The 19476-nt window shown below is 33.0% G+C and overlaps 1 protein-coding gene across 1 annotated transcript in view; it reads right to left on the reverse strand.

Annotated features, from left to right (window-relative positions):
• The window catches only part of Dmd (dystrophin), a 1737386-nt gene that overhangs the window by 1205489 nt on the left and 512421 nt on the right, over nucleotides 1–19476 (reverse strand). Inside the window, exon 37 of the mRNA XM_048796385.1 lies at nucleotides 17857–18051. Within this exon, the coding sequence (XP_048652342.1) occupies nucleotides 17857–18051 (195 nt within the window). The remainder of the gene's footprint in view (nucleotides 1–17856; nucleotides 18052–19476) is intronic.

Raw genomic sequence — 19476 nt, forward strand, 5'->3', positions numbered from 1 at the left:
TTGATTCACTATAAACAACTGCAGCACAATTTTTCATTTATCTGGTTGCACATGATGTAGTGTCACACCATATGTTCAGTCATTCATGTACCTAGGGTAATGATATCCATCTCATTCCACCATCTATCCTGAGACCATGCCCCCTCCACTCCCCTGTCATGGACTTTATTTTTCCTTGACTACTAGTCCAGTGGCAAAGATCTATAACTCTCACAAGTCCTCTACTTGATACCAAGCAGACCACTGACTGATTGAGTACTTAAATTCACATTGGGCAACCATCCAGTCACATCTGTGTGTATACTGGAAGCACAAATGTTTAAAATGCATAGCTCTAATCACCTAGGGAGGAAAAATTCAAGAGAGGAAAGAAGGATCTTACCCACCAAAATTTAGAAGTTATAGAGTTATAATTCTGATGTAATGTGAGGTAATATAATTTATACATGTATGCAGGTATATTCTCTCTCTCTCTCTCTCTCTCTCTCTCTCTCTCTCTAAGGATTTGTGCCTGCAAAGCTTCCTTATTTTAATCCAAGTCTCTGGAGGGCTCTCAATTCTTTCAAAAGCAGTAGAATTTCTCAGAATCAAGTTATGAATGGTTTTAACAGTGGTGGGCAGCATGTTGCAAAAGCAGGAAATCTTTCTATCTTAAATGAGAAAAGCAAAAACTGGGGCAGGGAATATCATACTTCCTGGATATCTAGATAATAGCTCCTTGGTATATTCTTAAAGAATACTATCAAAATGGGTTGGAGACCAGAAAATACCTTTTAACATTGATGCACATACTCTAGTTTCCCAGGCGTTGCACACAGAATAATGGTATATGCATCAAAGAAACTTTTGTAGTACATTCCATAGTTTAAAGTCAGAGATGAGATCCCTTATAGTGTTTTACTATTTTAGTTTGTCTAGAAATAAGCAATCTTTTGCATAATCATTTCCATCCCATAATCATAGCATCCTGATTTTTTTCAGTTCAAAAATTGGCTTAGAACATTTCATTGCCTAATTTTCACATGGTCTAATTCTGTTTATCACACTGCTTAAAAGTTAGATAGACAAGCAATGAATTCACCAGAGTTACATGGATGCACATTTTTCTTCTTGCACACTGTGAAGGGCGAGCCTAGAATTCTAAGGGCATGTGCATTGATGGTTCATTTCTTAAAGCCAACTGCATGCATTATTTGTTTAGAGCACTCTGGTACTACAGTACTGATGGTAGCCACACCCTTTTTTTTTTCTTTTTTTCGATACTGGGGACTGAACCCAGGGGTGCTTTACTACTGAGCTACATCAACAGTCCTTACTTTTTTTAATTCAGTTTTATTTCCTCATGTATATATTTGTTTTTTAATTATTTTTATTCTAATTTGTTATATATGACAGCAGAATGCATTACAATTCATATTACACATATAGAGCACAATTTTTCATGTCTCTGGTTGTACACAAAGTATATTCACACCATTCGTGTCTTTAGGGTAATAATGTCCATCTCATTCCACCATTTTTTTTACCCCCATGCCCCTCGGCTCCCCTCTCATCCCTTGCCCTATCTAGAGTTGGTCTAATCATCCTATGCTCCCCCTCCAAACCCAACTATGAATCAGGCTCCTTATATCAGAGCAAACATTCTGCATTTGGTTTTTTTCCCAGTCCTTTCTATTTTTTATTTTGAGACAAGATCGTTCTAAGTTACTGAAGCTTGCCTTGAACTTTCGATCCTCCTGTCTGAGCCTCTTGAGTGGCTGATATTACTGAGGTGTGTCACCACACCTGGGGGGTAGAGCCCATCTTATATGAGTGGTGTTCTGGATAATGAATTAGATAAGGAAACCAATGATAGCAACACTTAATCTTCAGACAGAAGATTAAAGTTTACCAGAGAAATGTTCACTAAACTGTGGAAGAATTGATATGTGTCCATTTGGACTATTCAGTTTTAACATATATTTATGCGTACTCTGTACTTCCTAATCCTAATCTTGCACCAAAGTCAGTCTAATAATAAATGATTTTTAAGTAAAAAAAATAGAAATAAGTGATCTTTATAGTTTTGGTCTTTATAAAAATCAAACTATATCCCTACAGTTGCTATGATGATAGAAAAATCTCTAGAATCACTATAGATTATAGCATTTACATTTATCTCCCTGAATAGTTCCTTATCTTATCTGAAAATATGATGTCAAAATGATGAAGTATCTACTTTTTAGTGAACTCCCTTCTGAATTTTGGCATGTCCTGGTAAGTTGACTTCCTCACTGCCTAAATGCAATTCTATAAAATGATTATTTTAAAATCACTATTCCTACAAAAGGAAAATTTAAATGTAAAAAGTTAAAAAGAAAATTTTAATTTCTGAAAGTTGCTTGTACTAAAGTTTATATAATATAAATGTTTATCATTTTAAAATAGCATCACTACAACTCTGGTTCACAATATTAAATTGTATCAATAAGACCCTAATTTAAATGTATACTGTGAGTAGGGAAAAATTAGATAGCAAAGTAGTTTCACAACTGGATGATAGAATCCATATACCTAAAGTAAGTGAAAACATGAATGTATTAGCCATTTTGCTTCAATTCATGTTTCTATTTGAAAAGCTTATTGTTTAAATAAGGGTGCATTGATAATAAAGACAATAGTATACAGGCTTTAACTTTGAGATATAAAAATAAAGACTTTAAAATGCGAGTCTCTTTTTCAGAAGAAAATCCATTTTAAAGGAGATTTATACACAAATAATTTGAACCTAAAAGTACTTTCTTTATTTGAGTATTGTGGAATACATGTCTTCAACAGGCTTAGAAGAGAAACTAGAGACTACAAACAATTTATCTTGGGAACCAAACAAGAGACCAATTTGCCAGGTAATCAAGTTGAGATAAAGGTCTCAAGTAACACTTAATTTAACTATGCCCTGTTCTCTATCATAAGGGGTAGATTTTTACTGTTTAGTTTTTTCTTCCATTTAATGTAAAGTGACAACAAATCCCTTGATGTCACAGTATTTCATTACAGAGCCTGCCTTTACTCAAGTAAATGGTAAACCTATTTATATGAATGTCTAAATAGATATTCTAGAAACCAAACAGGTCTAGAGTAAAGGATAGTGATATCTGATAAATCAAACTCATTTAAATTGCTTCTAATGAAGTAAAGTTAAGAAGAACTTACTGAATTCTTAAGTGTTTTCTATTACCTACAGCAAAGTTCTTTATTTATTAAACATTCTGAAAAGTGCCAATATGATGCCTGGTATTTAAAATAGCATAATTTCTGCTATGTCTTCTCTATGCTTATGAAAATAAAAGCATTTCCCAGATCCCAAATGTGGAATGCAATTCAGCACTTTCTTAAAACTCAACACCCTGTTATTAAATGGGGGTATCCATAATTTACAAGTGTCTTTACGCCTGCATTTTGTGCCAAGAAAAAAGCTCAAACACACCTTCCTGAGTTTTTAAGTATTATTAAGATTTGAAATAAGTCAATTGTGTGTACAAACATTAATTCATCTTCTATAGTTTGTCCTTACTAATAAAATATTTACTTAATAAGTTTTTGGTGTTTTCTTGGTCAAAAAAAATACAAGAAAAAATGAAATGATAAAATTTTAGACATAAAAATGTTAGTTAAAATGAAATATGAAATTATGTTTCAGTGTGTCTTATCCCATAGTGATTTTTATATCTCAAAGATAATCTGATTTAAAATATACTTAACTTCATTTTTGTAAACAAATGCAAATTTACTTTCTACTGATTCCTCAGTTTTCATTTATCTGAATGCCTCGCATCAGCAGATGGCCAGAAGCACCTATAATTCACTTTTTAACAACCATATTTATTTCCTGAAGGAAATTCTATTTACTCGTTCATTAATAGCCTCTTCATTACATCATTTCCCTCCTTTGCAGCATTCAGTAATATTATGCCATGGCTTTCATCACATAGATCTCATTTCCTTTGTGAAGTATCTTCCAGGTTTCTTTTTCTCTGAGCTTACAGCTCTGTCTTCATTCATTTAATCAATAAATATTTGTTCAAATCCTATCATGTTGCAGGCACATTTTATGTCCTGAGGTTAGAGTAGTGGGCCTGGAAGGTCAATAAACAGGATAAATAAATAAACTCTATAGCCAACTAAATAGTCGTAAGTGCTAAGGAGCAAAACCAAAGGAGGAAATGATAAAATCAAAGATCTAAGTGGGGATTTAGAATCTTAGGATGTGCAAAGTTGATTTTAAGTAAAGACCTGTTGAAAATGAAGGAGTGAGCCACATGAAAAATCACATGGATTTTCAAGGCAAGGAAAGCAACCACAAGGCTTTGACATTGGAATGTGTCTTTGTGGAAGGAGTGTCAAAACACGAAGAAGGTGATTATGGTTGAAGCACATGAGCCCAAGACTTCCAGAGGAATATCAGGGAGAAAATGGAGTGGGCAGCTCATGTGTGGCCTTGAAAACATATTAAGGGCTTCCTGTTTACTCAGAAGAGGATGGAGAACCTTACAAGTTTTCAGCAGAGGTGTGATATGATCTAAGTTTTTATTTAAATGGCTCCTTCTGGCTAGTGTGTTGAGAGTCTCCTCTATGTGGGACAAGGGAACAAATTGGGAGATCTGTTTATATAGATTGTTGATATCATTCATACTGAAGATTATGGTGGTTTGAAATTAAATTGGTGGCAATTCTGGATACATTCTAAAGGTAGAGCCCTTAGTATTAGGTCACCAATTGTATGCATATTGGTACAGAGAAGATTTATGGATAACACTAAGAATTTTGGAATGAACAACTAGAAGAACAGAACTGCCATTACCAACAATGTGGAAAATTACAGGAGAATGAGGTTAAGGTGTATGGATAGGTTAAGTTTAAGGTGTTCATTAGACTTCAATGGGTGTGCGTGTGTGTATCTGAGTTTAGGTGAGAAGTCTTGACTAGAGACAGAAATTTGGGGAGTAATTGGGAGTAATATTTTCTTTCTTCTTCCATACTTACTCATAAAATCTGGCTATTTTTTTATTTTCCTTTCCCATCCATCTTTTCCTCTAACCCCATCTCAGTGGACAACTGTATACAATCCCATGACTAAAAAAATATGACTTTCACACAATGGGAAACTTATTTAGTGAAAGTGGGAAAACTGATGAGCAAGATCTGAAGATGGTACAACAGATTCACTGATTATTGGGCCTAATAAATGAGGCATCCGTCAGGTGGAGGGCGTTAACCAGTTAATGACTGATTCTGTTTAAGTTTATATCAAGATATTTTAAAATAGCAGGAGCAGGAAGAAAGTGCAGGGAATTTAATTCCATAGATTAGTGAAAACTCAGACACTCTTGAATTTGTTCCCAAGTTGGGATTATATGTTTCTTACAGAAAACCCTTCCACAACCAACTATAGTAAATAGCCAAATACAAACAATTATTGAGAATTCAGCCCACAACTTTTTCCACCAGCAGATGAAAGAAGGTGATCTAGATGTTGGGGGACATTCTACTGAATATTAATAATGTGAGCACTAGCCCACAGACCCAGATTAAGGGTATAGTTTCTAAATTGGCCCAGCTAGGGCAAAAAAATCTCCTATTTTCATATTTTTATTTTTGTTTACTACAGATTGATTCTGCCACTTTAAAGATTATCCTTGTCTATATCCTATGACCACCTTGGATGGGGACTATTCTCTTTATAAATTCATCTGAGCAAGTTACTTACCTGCTGCTGACCTTAGTTTTTCTATCTGAAAATAGTATAATAGTAGTGCCTTCCTCCTCATAAGGTAGTTATGGTGATAATATGAGTTACTACAAGAATTTAGAACATGACCTGGCATAAATGATATGTGGTAGCTATTAGCATTATTCAAACAATTATATTCAACCTCAATATAAGGCTTCTTCCTCTGTTTCTGATTCTTCCCTCTTTCTCCTTCTTCCAGTTTTTTCTTTCTACATTGCTTTCTCCTCTTCATGAATTCAGTTATACTCCTGCCCTATCATCATATTTTCGTCTGGATTATGTTCTTCGTGCCTCTATTACTTTCCAACTTCTTTGCATAACTATTCTGTGCATAACTTTGTGTAACTATGTGTAATCTATAATATTACAAATTGTCCAAATGGAATGATCACATCTCATATTTTTCTATTATTTTTAGAGTGTTGGGCAAAGTACATGGACCTTAATAAATATTGGCTGAATTGAAAAGAAAAGTTGATTTGAACTTGCTCATGAAAATACTATTTGAATGCTGTCACTGAAATTTAAGATCTGTTACATTGTTTGTCAACTGTTACAGATATACATTCAGTCTTGAACAGTTCTGAGTTGTTCAGATATCACTCTAGATTTTTTTTCAATCTTACTGGTTATTTAGCACTTAGAGGAAATTGAAGAATAATAGTATATCTGAATTTTATGCCTGAATTTCCCCTGGTTTCCTCACAGTACCTTAAATACCTAACAACACACAAGGTTCTTCATTTAGAATTATGTCTGCCCCTGACTCACAGATGTCACAGGGCATCAGTTAAAACAACAAGAAAACACAAAACCTGTATTGCACTGCTCCAAGGGTTCCTCAAACACAACGAGTCTAGTCCATTGGCACCAACTAAACTGAAAACTATTCCACAAGTCAGTTATTAATAGATGCCTTTTGTATTAAGTTGTGCATTGTCTAAATCATTTTATAGAAAATTCTAATAGAAAAACTGACTTACACAGGGCAAAGGAGAGATGTAAGGAAGCAATTGTTTTTCTCTTACTTGAAAATTGGACATATGGCATTTACTTTTTTAGAACCAGGATATACTTTTAAGTCTTTTTTAACTGGGCAGAGGAGGGTCAGCTGGGTTTATAGAGAGAAATTGGAAGGCAATTCAAAGATACAAAGAAATATCAAAAATTGGTAATGGTCAAGGGAATGGGATGAAGAAAAGAGGGCAGGATATTTTCTTCTTTTTCACTTTATAGTCTTTATTCCATTTAAATATGCAGTCAGGAATATCTTGCTCTTTTTATAAAGAACTGAAAATCCATTATGAATGGTCAAGCAGGTTTATACATGATAAAATGTAACCAACTGTGCACAAATTAATGCAAATGATATTAGACTACTTTTGAAATTGTAAACATGTTTGGTAAAATTATGCCCAGTTTTTAAATAACTCATGTTGTTGATGTTTGTGCAACATACTTTATTGTGGTGTTTCCATAGGGGAATAGAAAAGAAAAACTACTCTTTCATAAATTGTTCTGAACATAAATTCATAAGTCTAAAGAAAAACAATTTTAGAACCCCAAAAGAAACAAACAAACCAAAAACATGAAAGGAAGCAGGATCCAAACTCTCTACTCAATTTCCTTACCACTTAGTTTACACTAATGATAAGAATGTCTTTATCCTTTTGTCTAAAATTTGGCAAATTAAATTTGGTGATTGGTAGTAATTGGTGCCCCTTAGTCATATGTGGTTTAAAACACAAAGATCTTAATTTGTTTTCTGAAAATGATTAATAATATGCATAATACTAAAAAATAATCAGACTTCACTAAAGGGAATTATACCAAGTTGAACTATATGAAATTGCTAGTATTGGAACATTTAACTGACATGATGATACTTCATAATGATCAGCTTAAAATTATTACAGTATTAACATACTCATGATTATACATTTAAGCAGGAAAAATGAATACAAACTAGCTTTTTAAAATGGTAAAGGAAAAACTACAAAAATAAGTAATAAGGGCAAAATTCAAGTCTCCAAAGATAAAAGGGGATAAAACCCCATTATTGATTCAATTATTCCTCACTTAGAGCTTCACTAATTTTATTTTAAGTCATGGTTCTAAACTTAGAACAGAGAGTCTTGAACTGCTGAAATAGAAACTGAAAAAAAATGAATTTTACATATTTCATTTAAAAAGCAAAGCTATAAAGAAAGAAATATACAAACAAACAAGAAAACAACAATCTCTTCTTGTTAAACATTATGGTACATGGAGACTTGACGTGATTTAGATTTTGCACTTTTGCATATTAAGATAAATATTATAAAAGTGATAGGTGAATGGAAACTATTACCCCTGAATAAATAGCTCTGGAGATGAAGAAATGTGATTGAAAATATATAACATTCTCTGAGAGAAATTGTATCAAAAGCAAACATTTTCAGTCTACATGTGTTCTCTTCTTTTAAACTTTTTAAACTTTAACCTATATGCCAACACTGGAAATACCTTTATGTATATTTTATGTGGTTGTTAACATTTTATTTAAAGTTTTAAAATATGAATATACAATTATATAAGTTTTAACACATTCTTAAATATAATTTGTTTTTCAGAGTTTTTTACATGGAAATTTATTTTACACTAATTTTATGATTTGGGGATATTTGATAAAGCAATATGGAGTTTACAAATTGTTATTGTTTAGATGTGATGTCCCAAAAAAACTCACGTGTGAGAAGATACAAGAAGATTTGGAAGAGAAATGACTGAGTTATGGCTTGAACGTAATTAGTGAATTAATCATTGATGGGATTAACTGGTAGTAACTGGAGGCAAGTGGGTTGTGGCTGGAGGGGGTCAGTCATTGGGGGCTTTGGGGTACATATTCTATCCTTTATTTATATGCCCCTATTCTTATGAATGAAAATGTTTATTCTCTATCTTTATATATTTTATACTTGTAAACTCCTTTTAATTTTACAGGAGCTCACAATGAGAGATTGTCTTGAGCCTCAGAGAAGACTTTGGACTTGAACTTTGAGCAATCTCCGAACTGTTAAGACTGTGTGGACTCTTGAGAATGGAGTAAATTTCTTTTGTGCTTTCAGATGATTGTGAGATTTTGGGGTCCAGGGGTTGAATCTTATGTTTTAGATGTGGTGTCCACCAAAAGCCATGTGTGAGAAAATGCAAGAAGGTTTGGAGGAAAAATTTTCAGTGAATTAATCCCTGAGTTGTAACTAGAGACAGGTTGGATGTGACTGAAGGAGGTGGGCCATAGGTACATGGCTTTGGGATATATATTTTTTATCTGGAGAGTGGAGTCACTCTCTGCTTCCTGATCATCATGTTAACTATTTCCTTCTGCCACACTCTTCTGCCATAATGTTCTGCCTCATCTCAAGACCTGATGAATGAAGCTGGCAGTCCATGGGCTGAGACCTCTGAAACCATGAGCCCCCAAATATACTTTTCTTTCTCTAAAATTTTTCTGGTTGGGTCTTTTAGTCACAGCAAGGAAAAAGCTAATTAAAACACAAACCTTGAAATTTACATAGTCATGTATTTCAATAAGAATATTTCTGTATAATCTTAGTTAAATTCACACTATCTTCACAACAGTATTATAAAGTAGTCTGGGACAGGTATTGTCATTGATTCAATTTCAATACTGAGAAAACAGGGTTAAGCTGGGTGCAGTGGTGCATGCCTGTATTCCCAGAAGCTTGGGAGGCTGAGGCAGGAAGATCATGAGTTCAAAGCCAGCCTCATCAATTTAGTAAGGCCGTAAGCAACTCAGTGAGACCCTGTCTCTAAATAAAACATAAAAAGGCCTGGGAATGTGGCTCAGTGATTGAGCACCTCTGGGTTCAATCCCTGGTACCAAAAAAAGGGAGGGTTACCAATTTTATTTGACTTGCCTAAGTGCATAGCTTTTAAGAATCAGGTTCAGTATCCAAGTCTTTTAGGTTCAAATCCCGTGCTTTGACAAACTCTCTAGCCTAATGCTTGTTATGGCCATATAATGAAATTTCAGTGATTAGTAAAAATATTAGTAATATTTGAATTATATATGGGTTGCCTGCCACATACTTTCATCAATGATTGATTTAAATTTCAGCATGTATGAACCCAATTAAAATATCTTCCTGGTGATATTTGCGTATTTTTTTAAGAACTCAAATGCCAGGATAATTCAGGATATAATATAAAAGAGGCTAATTTTATTTTTTTCTTTTAATCTTGGGACCAATAGACTAACATTACTCTGTCCTTTTCTATCACAGAGTTCATGCTAGGATGTGCCAGACTGTCAAACATTCATTTAAGAGATATACATTGAGTGTCTATTGGGTGCCAGGTAGTGTTACAGGAGATGAAGATGCATCTTTACTAAAGAAGAAAAAGAAGATATTATTATTTTTTCCTCCTGGTGGTTGGGCATATGATGGATGTTGGTTACCATAGGGAACAAGTCAGGAGTAGATGGCTCTTTTGCAATCCATTGTAAAATCTGAAAATTTTATTTTTTGCTATGGCTGATTCATCATCATCATCATCTTGATAAATGTAGCATAAAATGGGTATACATACCTGTAAAAGTATGCATATGTGCCTTTAGATTTATAAAGCACTGAACTATTATTTTCACATTTGGGGAAGGTGAAAATAATAGCTTTGAGCAATTTAAGGTATCAGAAATGCTTTGAGACACTTTGTAACTTGGTTAACAAAGAGGCATACAACCTCTAATTCTAAGAAAAAAAAATAGAAAACCCCATTAGTATCTCCTTTGGCAGTAGCCTTTAGGAATTAGATCATCTTAAAATTGAAGAAGAGAAATTGGAGTGCCAAAGACTCAAACTCTACCTCATTCTCACTTTCTGGAATTTGTCTTTATCTGGAAGATGAAGGTAATACCCTATATATGAGAAAACAGGGTTAAGCTGGGTGCAGTGGTACATGGAAGATGAAGGTAATACCCTATATAAAACTTATACTTAATATGTAACATCAGCTGCCAAGCAATACATTAATGGCATATCAAATTGGGAAGTATGTTCAATCAAAAAGCATTAAAGGATTTATTAATTGTGTTTCCCTGAGCTTATTTTTTTTTTTATGGAAGTTTATTTACTTATTTATATGCGGTGCTGAGAATCGAACCCAGTGCCTCACACATGCTAGGCAAGCACTCTACCACTGAGCCATAGCCCCAGCCCGTTTCCCTGAGCTTCTAAAGATTTTTGAAAATTTACATTTTGTGACTCTAAAGTAAGTTGACCTTATAATTTTTTCTGCATAGATTATAATCTACATATGAAAAATACTTCGTATGCATAACTATGTATTTTTTCCAAAATATTTTTCATACAATGATATAATGTACTCATGCAAATAATGAATCACTAATTATATATCACAGATAAAAATAGCAGCATAAGTAGTCAAAGCATAGCTTGAATAGTTCAGGAATAGAAGGAAAACCTCCCTACAACTAAGTTGCAACCTCACAATTTCTATCGGCCTCATGATTTTTAAATTTTAATATGGAAGTCTATTAAAATGTGTATTTTAGGGATTATCAAAATAGTATTGCTAGCAAAATGGAAGGAGTCGGAGTGAGTTGTTCTTTTTCTTTTTCTTCCAGCACTGGGGATTGAAATCAGGAGTGCTTTATTACTGAGGTACTTCCACAGTCCTTTTTATTTTATCTTTTATTTTGAGACAGGGTCTCACTAATTTGTTCCCTAGAACTTGTTATCCTACTGCCTCTGTCTCCCAAATTTCTGGGATTACAGTTGTGTGCCACTGTGCCCAGAAGAGTGAGTTTTTAAAATATATTTTAGCCGAATTGGGAATAAATTGCAGCAAGAAATCAATTTAGCACAACTGTTGGACATGATAAAATAATGGTGGGGAGAAAGGAAAAATAATATTCTATAAAAGAGAGATAAGAATAAAATGTAAAAGAAAACAATACCAAAACACATATAAATATGAGCCAGATATGTCCATAATAAAATGTTTATAATCTCCTCACTATAAGATACATGAAAAATTAGGTACTCTACCAATGATTTAAGCAGGATTCATACTATAATTGATAAATTAATATTTTAATATTTATATGTAGTACAGAAATATATATACATATATAGCAAATCAAACAAATATATCCCATATCATATAAACAGATGAAGAAAATATTTATAACTAAATAAATGTGCTAGTTGAAAGAATTAAATTTTCCTCAGAGAAATCATTAGCTGATTACATTATTCAAAATATTTATATATAGGCTGAAAGATCAGTTCTACAATGTGGTAATAATACATTAATAAAAATTACATTTTCCATGTACTAAACTGTTAAATGAGAAATTTTAAGTAGAATTCAAGAGGCATTTGTAATCAAAATTGGCTTTGAGATTTTATACGATCCATGATTATTTAATTTAGAATAACTGCAAAGTCTTTCAGCTGTTACATTATTAAATTGATAAAAAATCCAATGCTTTTTCTAGCATGCCCTGTATTACAATATGCACATAAACAATCATTCTTTTATTTTCCTTCAGGTATTTTGTTCAGATTTGTACATATGGTGCCTCCCGCTATTATCTACTTCCCCTAGTACCAGAATATAAAAATAGTCACTTTGCTCATGGCAATGTTGTCTTCATTTAAGTGATTGGCATTATTAAATTTTTGCTTAAATAGCATGAAGTAGATTCCAAAGGAAAAAGATCTTAACCAGGTTATAGTATCTTGGTTACCAGTACTTTTGTCCCTACTTCAAAGCAAAACTGAAATGTAGAAGACAAAAATATCAAAGAACTTTATAATCTTCAAGAGATCCTCTTCCAAGTTCAAGGAACACCAGCATTTTCCTACTTGGGCCCAAATCTGCTGAGAAAGTCTTTTTATTCACATATTCTCAAGTTCGATATAAATATAGGTATGGATTCACTATATTTACTTTGAAAACCTTTTCACAATCTAACATTATCTTACTATTACCTAGTCCAAGCCACCAGCATCTATCTCTCATTCAACTGGACTCTTCTTTTACCCTTGGTTACGTATACTTCTATACTCAACCCAAGAGTCAGTGTGATCCTATTAAAACATACATCAGATCATGTCACTCATCTGTTCCAAAACCAACAATGGCTCCCATCTCACTCAGAGTGAAAGGTAATCTTTATAATATCCCACTAGGTCATCCATAATTGGGACTCCCCAAAAGCCTATGATCTTATCCCCTGTTTCCCTCTCCATATCATGCTTTACTCCAGCTACATTGGCTTTCTTGCTGTTCCTTGATCAAGAAGGGTTCACTCCCACATTTCACTCCCACATTTGGGTCTTTGTTTCCTCTACCCATACAGCAGGGCTGACTCCCTTATTTTCTTCCAGTTTAGCTCAAATGTCCTTTATAATCTATTTAAAAGTACAAACCCATCTCTTGCCATTCCATCTACGCCTAACTCTTTGATGGTCCTGTATTCCCTTATTGAACTCTACATTGTTTTTTTAAATAATATATATTAACTTGTAATATTCAATATTTACTTATTTATTTATTGTTTATTTCCTTATGTTCTATCTCCTACTACTATAATAAAAACTGGCTAAAGGGAAAGATACATTGGTTTTGTTCACCATTTTTTAAGCACATAGAAATAATGCCTGGCACATAGCAAGAACTTAATAAATATTTTGGAAAAGATAAACTCTCACTCCTTATATTACTACTTATCTTATCAACTCATTATAAGTCTCAATAGCCATCCATAAAACTTGAACACCTTTGCTTTTTGAGTTTACTACCAATTCTTCCTTGTGCAGTTTTGGTTGAACAAGGGCTGCCTTTATTTCCTGATCCTACTTAAAGTATATATTAGGAACAAGTCTTCTGCTCTCACCTGTGAGCTTTCTTCATATGTTCATTATTCTTGTCACACTCTTGATAACATGGTTTAGATTTAAAATGTCCCCCAAAGTCTTATGTGTTGAAGGCTTGGTCTCTAATAAAGCAATGTTCAGAGGTGGTGCTTTGTGGAAGTGATTAGATCATGAGGCCTCTGACCTTATAAGCAGATTAATGATAGCTGAATAGACTTCTTGGAGGCAGTAAAAACTTTAGGCAGGTGAAGCATGGTTGGAGCAAGTAAGTTCACTTGTCCCTGTTCCTTTTCTTTCTCTCTTTCTGTTTCTCTGTCATCTGTCTGTCTTCCCATACCCTCTCCTTTCCAGCTAGCTTAAGCTGAGAAGCTTTCCTCTGCCATGCCCTGCACTATGATATTCTCCTCACCTCAAGCTCAAAGCAATGCTTCTGGTTGAACATGTACTGAAACTTGTGAAACAATGAGCCAAATTAAAGCTTTCCTCTTTTAAGTTGATTATTTCAGATATTTTGAATACAGCAATGAATATCTGGCTAACACACCTGTCTACCAAAAATACAGCATATTTTATCCACAATACAGCATCTATACTATCATTAATTTAAATAAGCCAATTGAAATGATACATGCATGGCTTCTTTATTTCCCTTTAATTACTTGTTTTTCTTTATTTTCTTTTACCTTTCCTTCTCCCCTTCTTCCTTTCTTTTATGGAATCTTTCTAAGTTGACATCAAATCATCTAGAACTAGATTCTAGGATATTTTCCTTTGAATTGGGCATGACAGACTTAATATTCTACCTTATTTTACCCACATTTGCCTTCACTATGCTCAACATAACACCCTAGAAATAACTACATGAAAGGTAGCTAAGAGCAGAGATTTTGGGGTTGTTTTGCTTGGGTTAAAGTCCTGGCTTCACTAATACTAGTGAGGTCAACTTTGCCTGCTTACTTTATATTTATTTATTTTTTCATGTATAAAATGGTTATATTAGCTTCAATATGTCATAGATTTCTGGGCAGAATTAAGCAAGTAAATAGAGGTAAGTTATTAAAACTTGAGTACCTAGGTTGATTCTCATTATAGCAAAAAGTAAAGCCTACTTCTCATCCTCATAAGCTAGGTTCATATTGGGGGAATTCTACACTAGTGGCATAAAGGATTTCCAAGGATTTCTATTGACAAGTGTTTATTCCACAGGGTATATACCTTTATTATTACTATTTTTTATAATTGTCCTAGTAAAAGTTCTCCTACAAGCTGACCCTAAGACAAGAATATGCATGCAATTAATTCATTTTGGAAATGATCCTAGGAAACAGTGACAAGGGAGTTGATTAAGAGAGGGAGTAAAGAACATGATATGAGGCACATTTCTGCTAAGTTAAATGGGATCTCTGTTCTGATTCTGAATGTTGGGTTAACCCAACTGAAGGGTGCTTATTCATCAAAGCCATCACTTATGGCTAGAGATTTGCTGAACATGCTAAGATTTAACTCCTAGAAACATCTAGGCTTTGATGACTAGAAAGAAAATGAAGGCAAAGAGTCAGAGTTCAGGGAAAGCTGAGTGAGGAAAAGGTATGGGTGAGGTCTCAAGAGTGTGATGTATCATACACCAATGAAATGGAAACTTTCAGTAAAATCAGTTATACAGAGACATTAGGATAAATTATTTTGTTTTGGACTCCTAAATGGATAATTTCTACTTTCATGATGGGATTTTGATTATTAAAAGCCTTTGGTGCAAAACTTTTGGTAAGTTAAAGCTGTAATGCAAACACTTCTATGTTCATGCTTTATATGAAATATTTCAAAACAAGATTTGGTGATTTAACCTAGAAGTTTTATTTTGGTAAATTTTATTAAGACATTGTTTTTCTTAAAATACAAAGTACAAGTTATTCCTAATAGAATCTAAAACTTTCAAAGATTTTAATTGTTTCTAAATTATGGTGGCATTGTCTATGTTATGAATACTATTAACTTCTTACATATAAGACTCACAATTGATTAGCAATGCTAATATTGGCTCTGAAATAAGAATAAATATTACTTACATGTATTGTTTCTCACTCATCTTTAGTTATACCTTAGCTAGTGTATTAGCTGTTAATGAAGATTTTCAGATATAGGTAGGCTATCTATATAATCCCTGTCCAAATGATTAGATAACTTTTATGTTTAATATATCTAGTGGGGTACTAATTTAGCTATGTTTTTTCAGAAAATAATTATTTTAACTTATTACACAATATTTTTGTTGCACTGTACCTTCACTGAACATGTATATTACACCTACTATAGTTGTGTGATTTGATCCATGCACTTCTGTCAAAAATAAAATTAACTGCAATCTAATTTTGAAACTTCCCAACCAGTAGCTGTACAATGTATGCACTACTTTTCTATTTTTACTACTGTATAATGACAGTGATTAATGCCTTTAAGAGGAAATACATATTCACTGAAATAACTGAACTCAAAACTATCCCCCTTCAAAAAGTCCATGAAGGTAGTAAGCCCATTTGCCTGCTGCAGAAATTTTGTTGAGAGAGAGATGGAATTATACCCACAACTGCATCTCATGAGGATTCAATAACCTAGCTAAATTCAACTTGCAGTAATAGCTCCTTACAAACACAGTAATCGATACTATTACATTTGGTGTCAACTATACTAATATTAAATTTATCAGTATGAACAAATTGTTAGCTATGAGTTTAGCCAGGGACCTGTCATTCTAAGTGTGCCAGTTTAAGATTCACGGAGACAATGATATTTAGTGGGTAGCTAAATATATTATATATAACTATAATGCAGGGTCACTAGTCTCCTGACCACCATGTCTACAAAACACGAAAAGGAATGAATATTAGCTGATTAGCAGTGATTCACATATCAAATGACAATGATGCATTTAGAAACTGTGTTGATATAAGAATTTAGTTAGTGTGAGTAATGACAGGTATGATGGCATTACTCCTTTATCAATTGACTGGATTTCTTTTCTTCACTGTATCCATAAGTGATTTCACTTTTACTTCAAAAAGAATAAGAAACAGCACAATATTGAAATGAACGGACTAGTTCCAGAGATACATATAGCTCTTATTTTTATTCTGTAATTTTATAGCTTATTTGATATAAGATATTAAAGTCAAGTCATTCGAGATATTGAAACACCAATTTCCAAAACAAACAGCATTATCTATTTGTGTACTTAGGCAGACAAATGTGTGACATGGAATGAGCTCCTAAGAAATCATTTAGAGTAAAAATGCTTTCACTAATATGTACTGATGATAGCAAACTCATCTTCTGTCTATATTCTTATGCTGTTTGCACTAAAAAATACCAAGCTCTGGTTATGCTATAATATTTCATTTTGAGTGTGAAATGTATGATCACAAAAATTATCTTGAAGACACACATTATTATGTACATTTTCTTCATACTACATTTATTTATCTTCAGACACTGCCTTCTAAAATTCATTGCATATTCCCTCACCATTATTTGTCTTGGTTCAGAATTCAGTAACATGCTGTTATTAGTTTGAAAGAAAAAAGCTGTATTTGGGTAGTAGCCTTTGGCTGGTAGTTTTAAAATAGTTAATTGATTTCTATTTACATTACCTATATTATAGCATATGTGTTGACATTTATTTAAAATTAAATATCTATATTATAAGTGGAAAATTTAAAAATGAAAACAACACATAACATACAACTTTAAATCTCATCTAATTTGACTTTTTGGGGAAAAAAAGTAAAGTATTGGTTGGAAATGAAATGTTTCTCTATCAAAGCTTGCTTTTTGTGAACACTTTCTGCCCTGGGTACCTCCAAAAACTTTGTTTTGGAAAGCATCTTGACCCTAAATATTATAAAAGATCATTTCTAATTTATGTTTCAATTTCTATACCTTATTACTCAAGCTACCCATTCTATGTTTTTAGAATTGTCATAAAAATTTATGATTATGTCAAAATGAACCCAACTATTATATATAACTATAATGCATGAATAAAAAAACATTAAAAAACAAATATTCCATGAGTAAGTAAAAATACCTTCATTGTGTATACAATTTAAGCCAATTATTCTGGTAATATAAATGACCGATGTGATCATCTTGTAAAATCTAAATGAAGGAGATTTGTTTTACCTTCAAAGACTCCTCTTGTTTAAAAAGATCTTCAAAATCTTTAGCACAGAGGTCAGGCGCATTGAGAAGTTGTTCCACTTCTGATAGGGCTTGTGAGACATGAGTGATTTCAGTCAGATAAGTAGAAGGCACATAAGAAATTTCCAAAGGCATGTCTTCAGTCATCACTACCATTGTTTCTTCACGGAGAGTGTGCTGGTATAGATATACAAAAGAATAATATTTTTAGCTTCTTATAATAAAAAGTCATTCATTGAGTTGTTATAGACTCCAGTGTATAGCTGACAGAAGGTTGAAAATGGATTACAAAGAAACTCATTATGATAACTCTAGTAAAATATTTTTATTGTTTATTACCCTCTTCAAAAAAATGTTAGAAGCACTTTATAATAAGAGATACATACACACTAGCACCATGAATATAAGATGAAAGACAAACAGTCATAAGGCTGAGAGGAGAATAGTTTTACCCTAAAAAAATAATGTTTACAGCTGCCTTTTAATTCTAAGCTTACTGGAAATCTAGGTGTGGGGTGGGGTGAGGTTTCTGCATTTGTTTTATTTATAACAAAGGAACACTTTCTATCCTTATTCCTCCCTTTTCTTGATTTATGTACAGGAGTCATAAAGTGGTTTTATTTAGTATGTAATTTTCTATTCAGCACAACCCTACCCCAAATCCCAGATTTTTAACCCTACTCATTAATGTTAGTTTCTTATTAAGCTAATTAAGATGCTAAATGAGTAGGGTGACTCTGGAATTCAAATCTTAATAAGAACTCCAGAGTGTCCTGAGATCTAAGAGAGAATTCTTTCTGTATCTTCACTTTTCTCACTGGTATCTAAGTGCTAGGAGTGATAAGAATTTGAAGCTTAAAGTTTTTTGAGGGTTTGCAAGTGGTGTCTCTTTTCCTATTCTTTTTAAGAGCAAGAAATAAATACCATTTGGCACACAAATTTATAAAGATGGATGACCTCTGCACCCTTCTGTCTACAGTATAGGCAGCGACATTTTTGTAATTGAAATTATTCTCCCAGTAACTTTGTTTTGAATTGATCAAATGCCACCTGTCTGTTGATAGGGTCAACTGAGGATTTAAGTGGCAGGGTCTCTGGGGAAAGCTGGACAATAAGCATGCTAACACAGCTATTTATTACTACACAGACTTTTTCAACAAGACCATATTCATTTTTGCAATAATTATAATAAAATGGACTTTGTGATTCCAGACTGACTCCTACACAAACATGAGTCAAACTTATAGGCTGATCAATTTGTTTTCTTTTAATTTATCTGGCCCAGGATTCTTTATACTCAATACTTACATGATAATTTAGATGTCTCATCTAATTATGATGTAGCAAATTCACAGAATTGCACAGATTAAACTTTAAGTGACATAGTCATACATTTTACAAAATTGATTTATTGTATACATCATAATCAAATCCATGACACATGTTTCTGCATGATCAATGGAAATATATATATACATTTCTAATTTGCTTTTTGAGTGATATTAGAAACTTGAGATAAAGTTTGATGAAGACAATTCGACATTTCAGCATAGATTTCAAAATCCAAATTCTCAAATTCTCCATTACAAACCAAACATTTCA

Source organism: Marmota marmota, unplaced genomic scaffold (genome assembly GCF_001458135.2).
Source record: "Marmota marmota marmota unplaced genomic scaffold, marMar, whole genome shotgun sequence".
Classification (NCBI taxonomy): domain Eukaryota; kingdom Metazoa; phylum Chordata; class Mammalia; order Rodentia; family Sciuridae; genus Marmota; species Marmota marmota.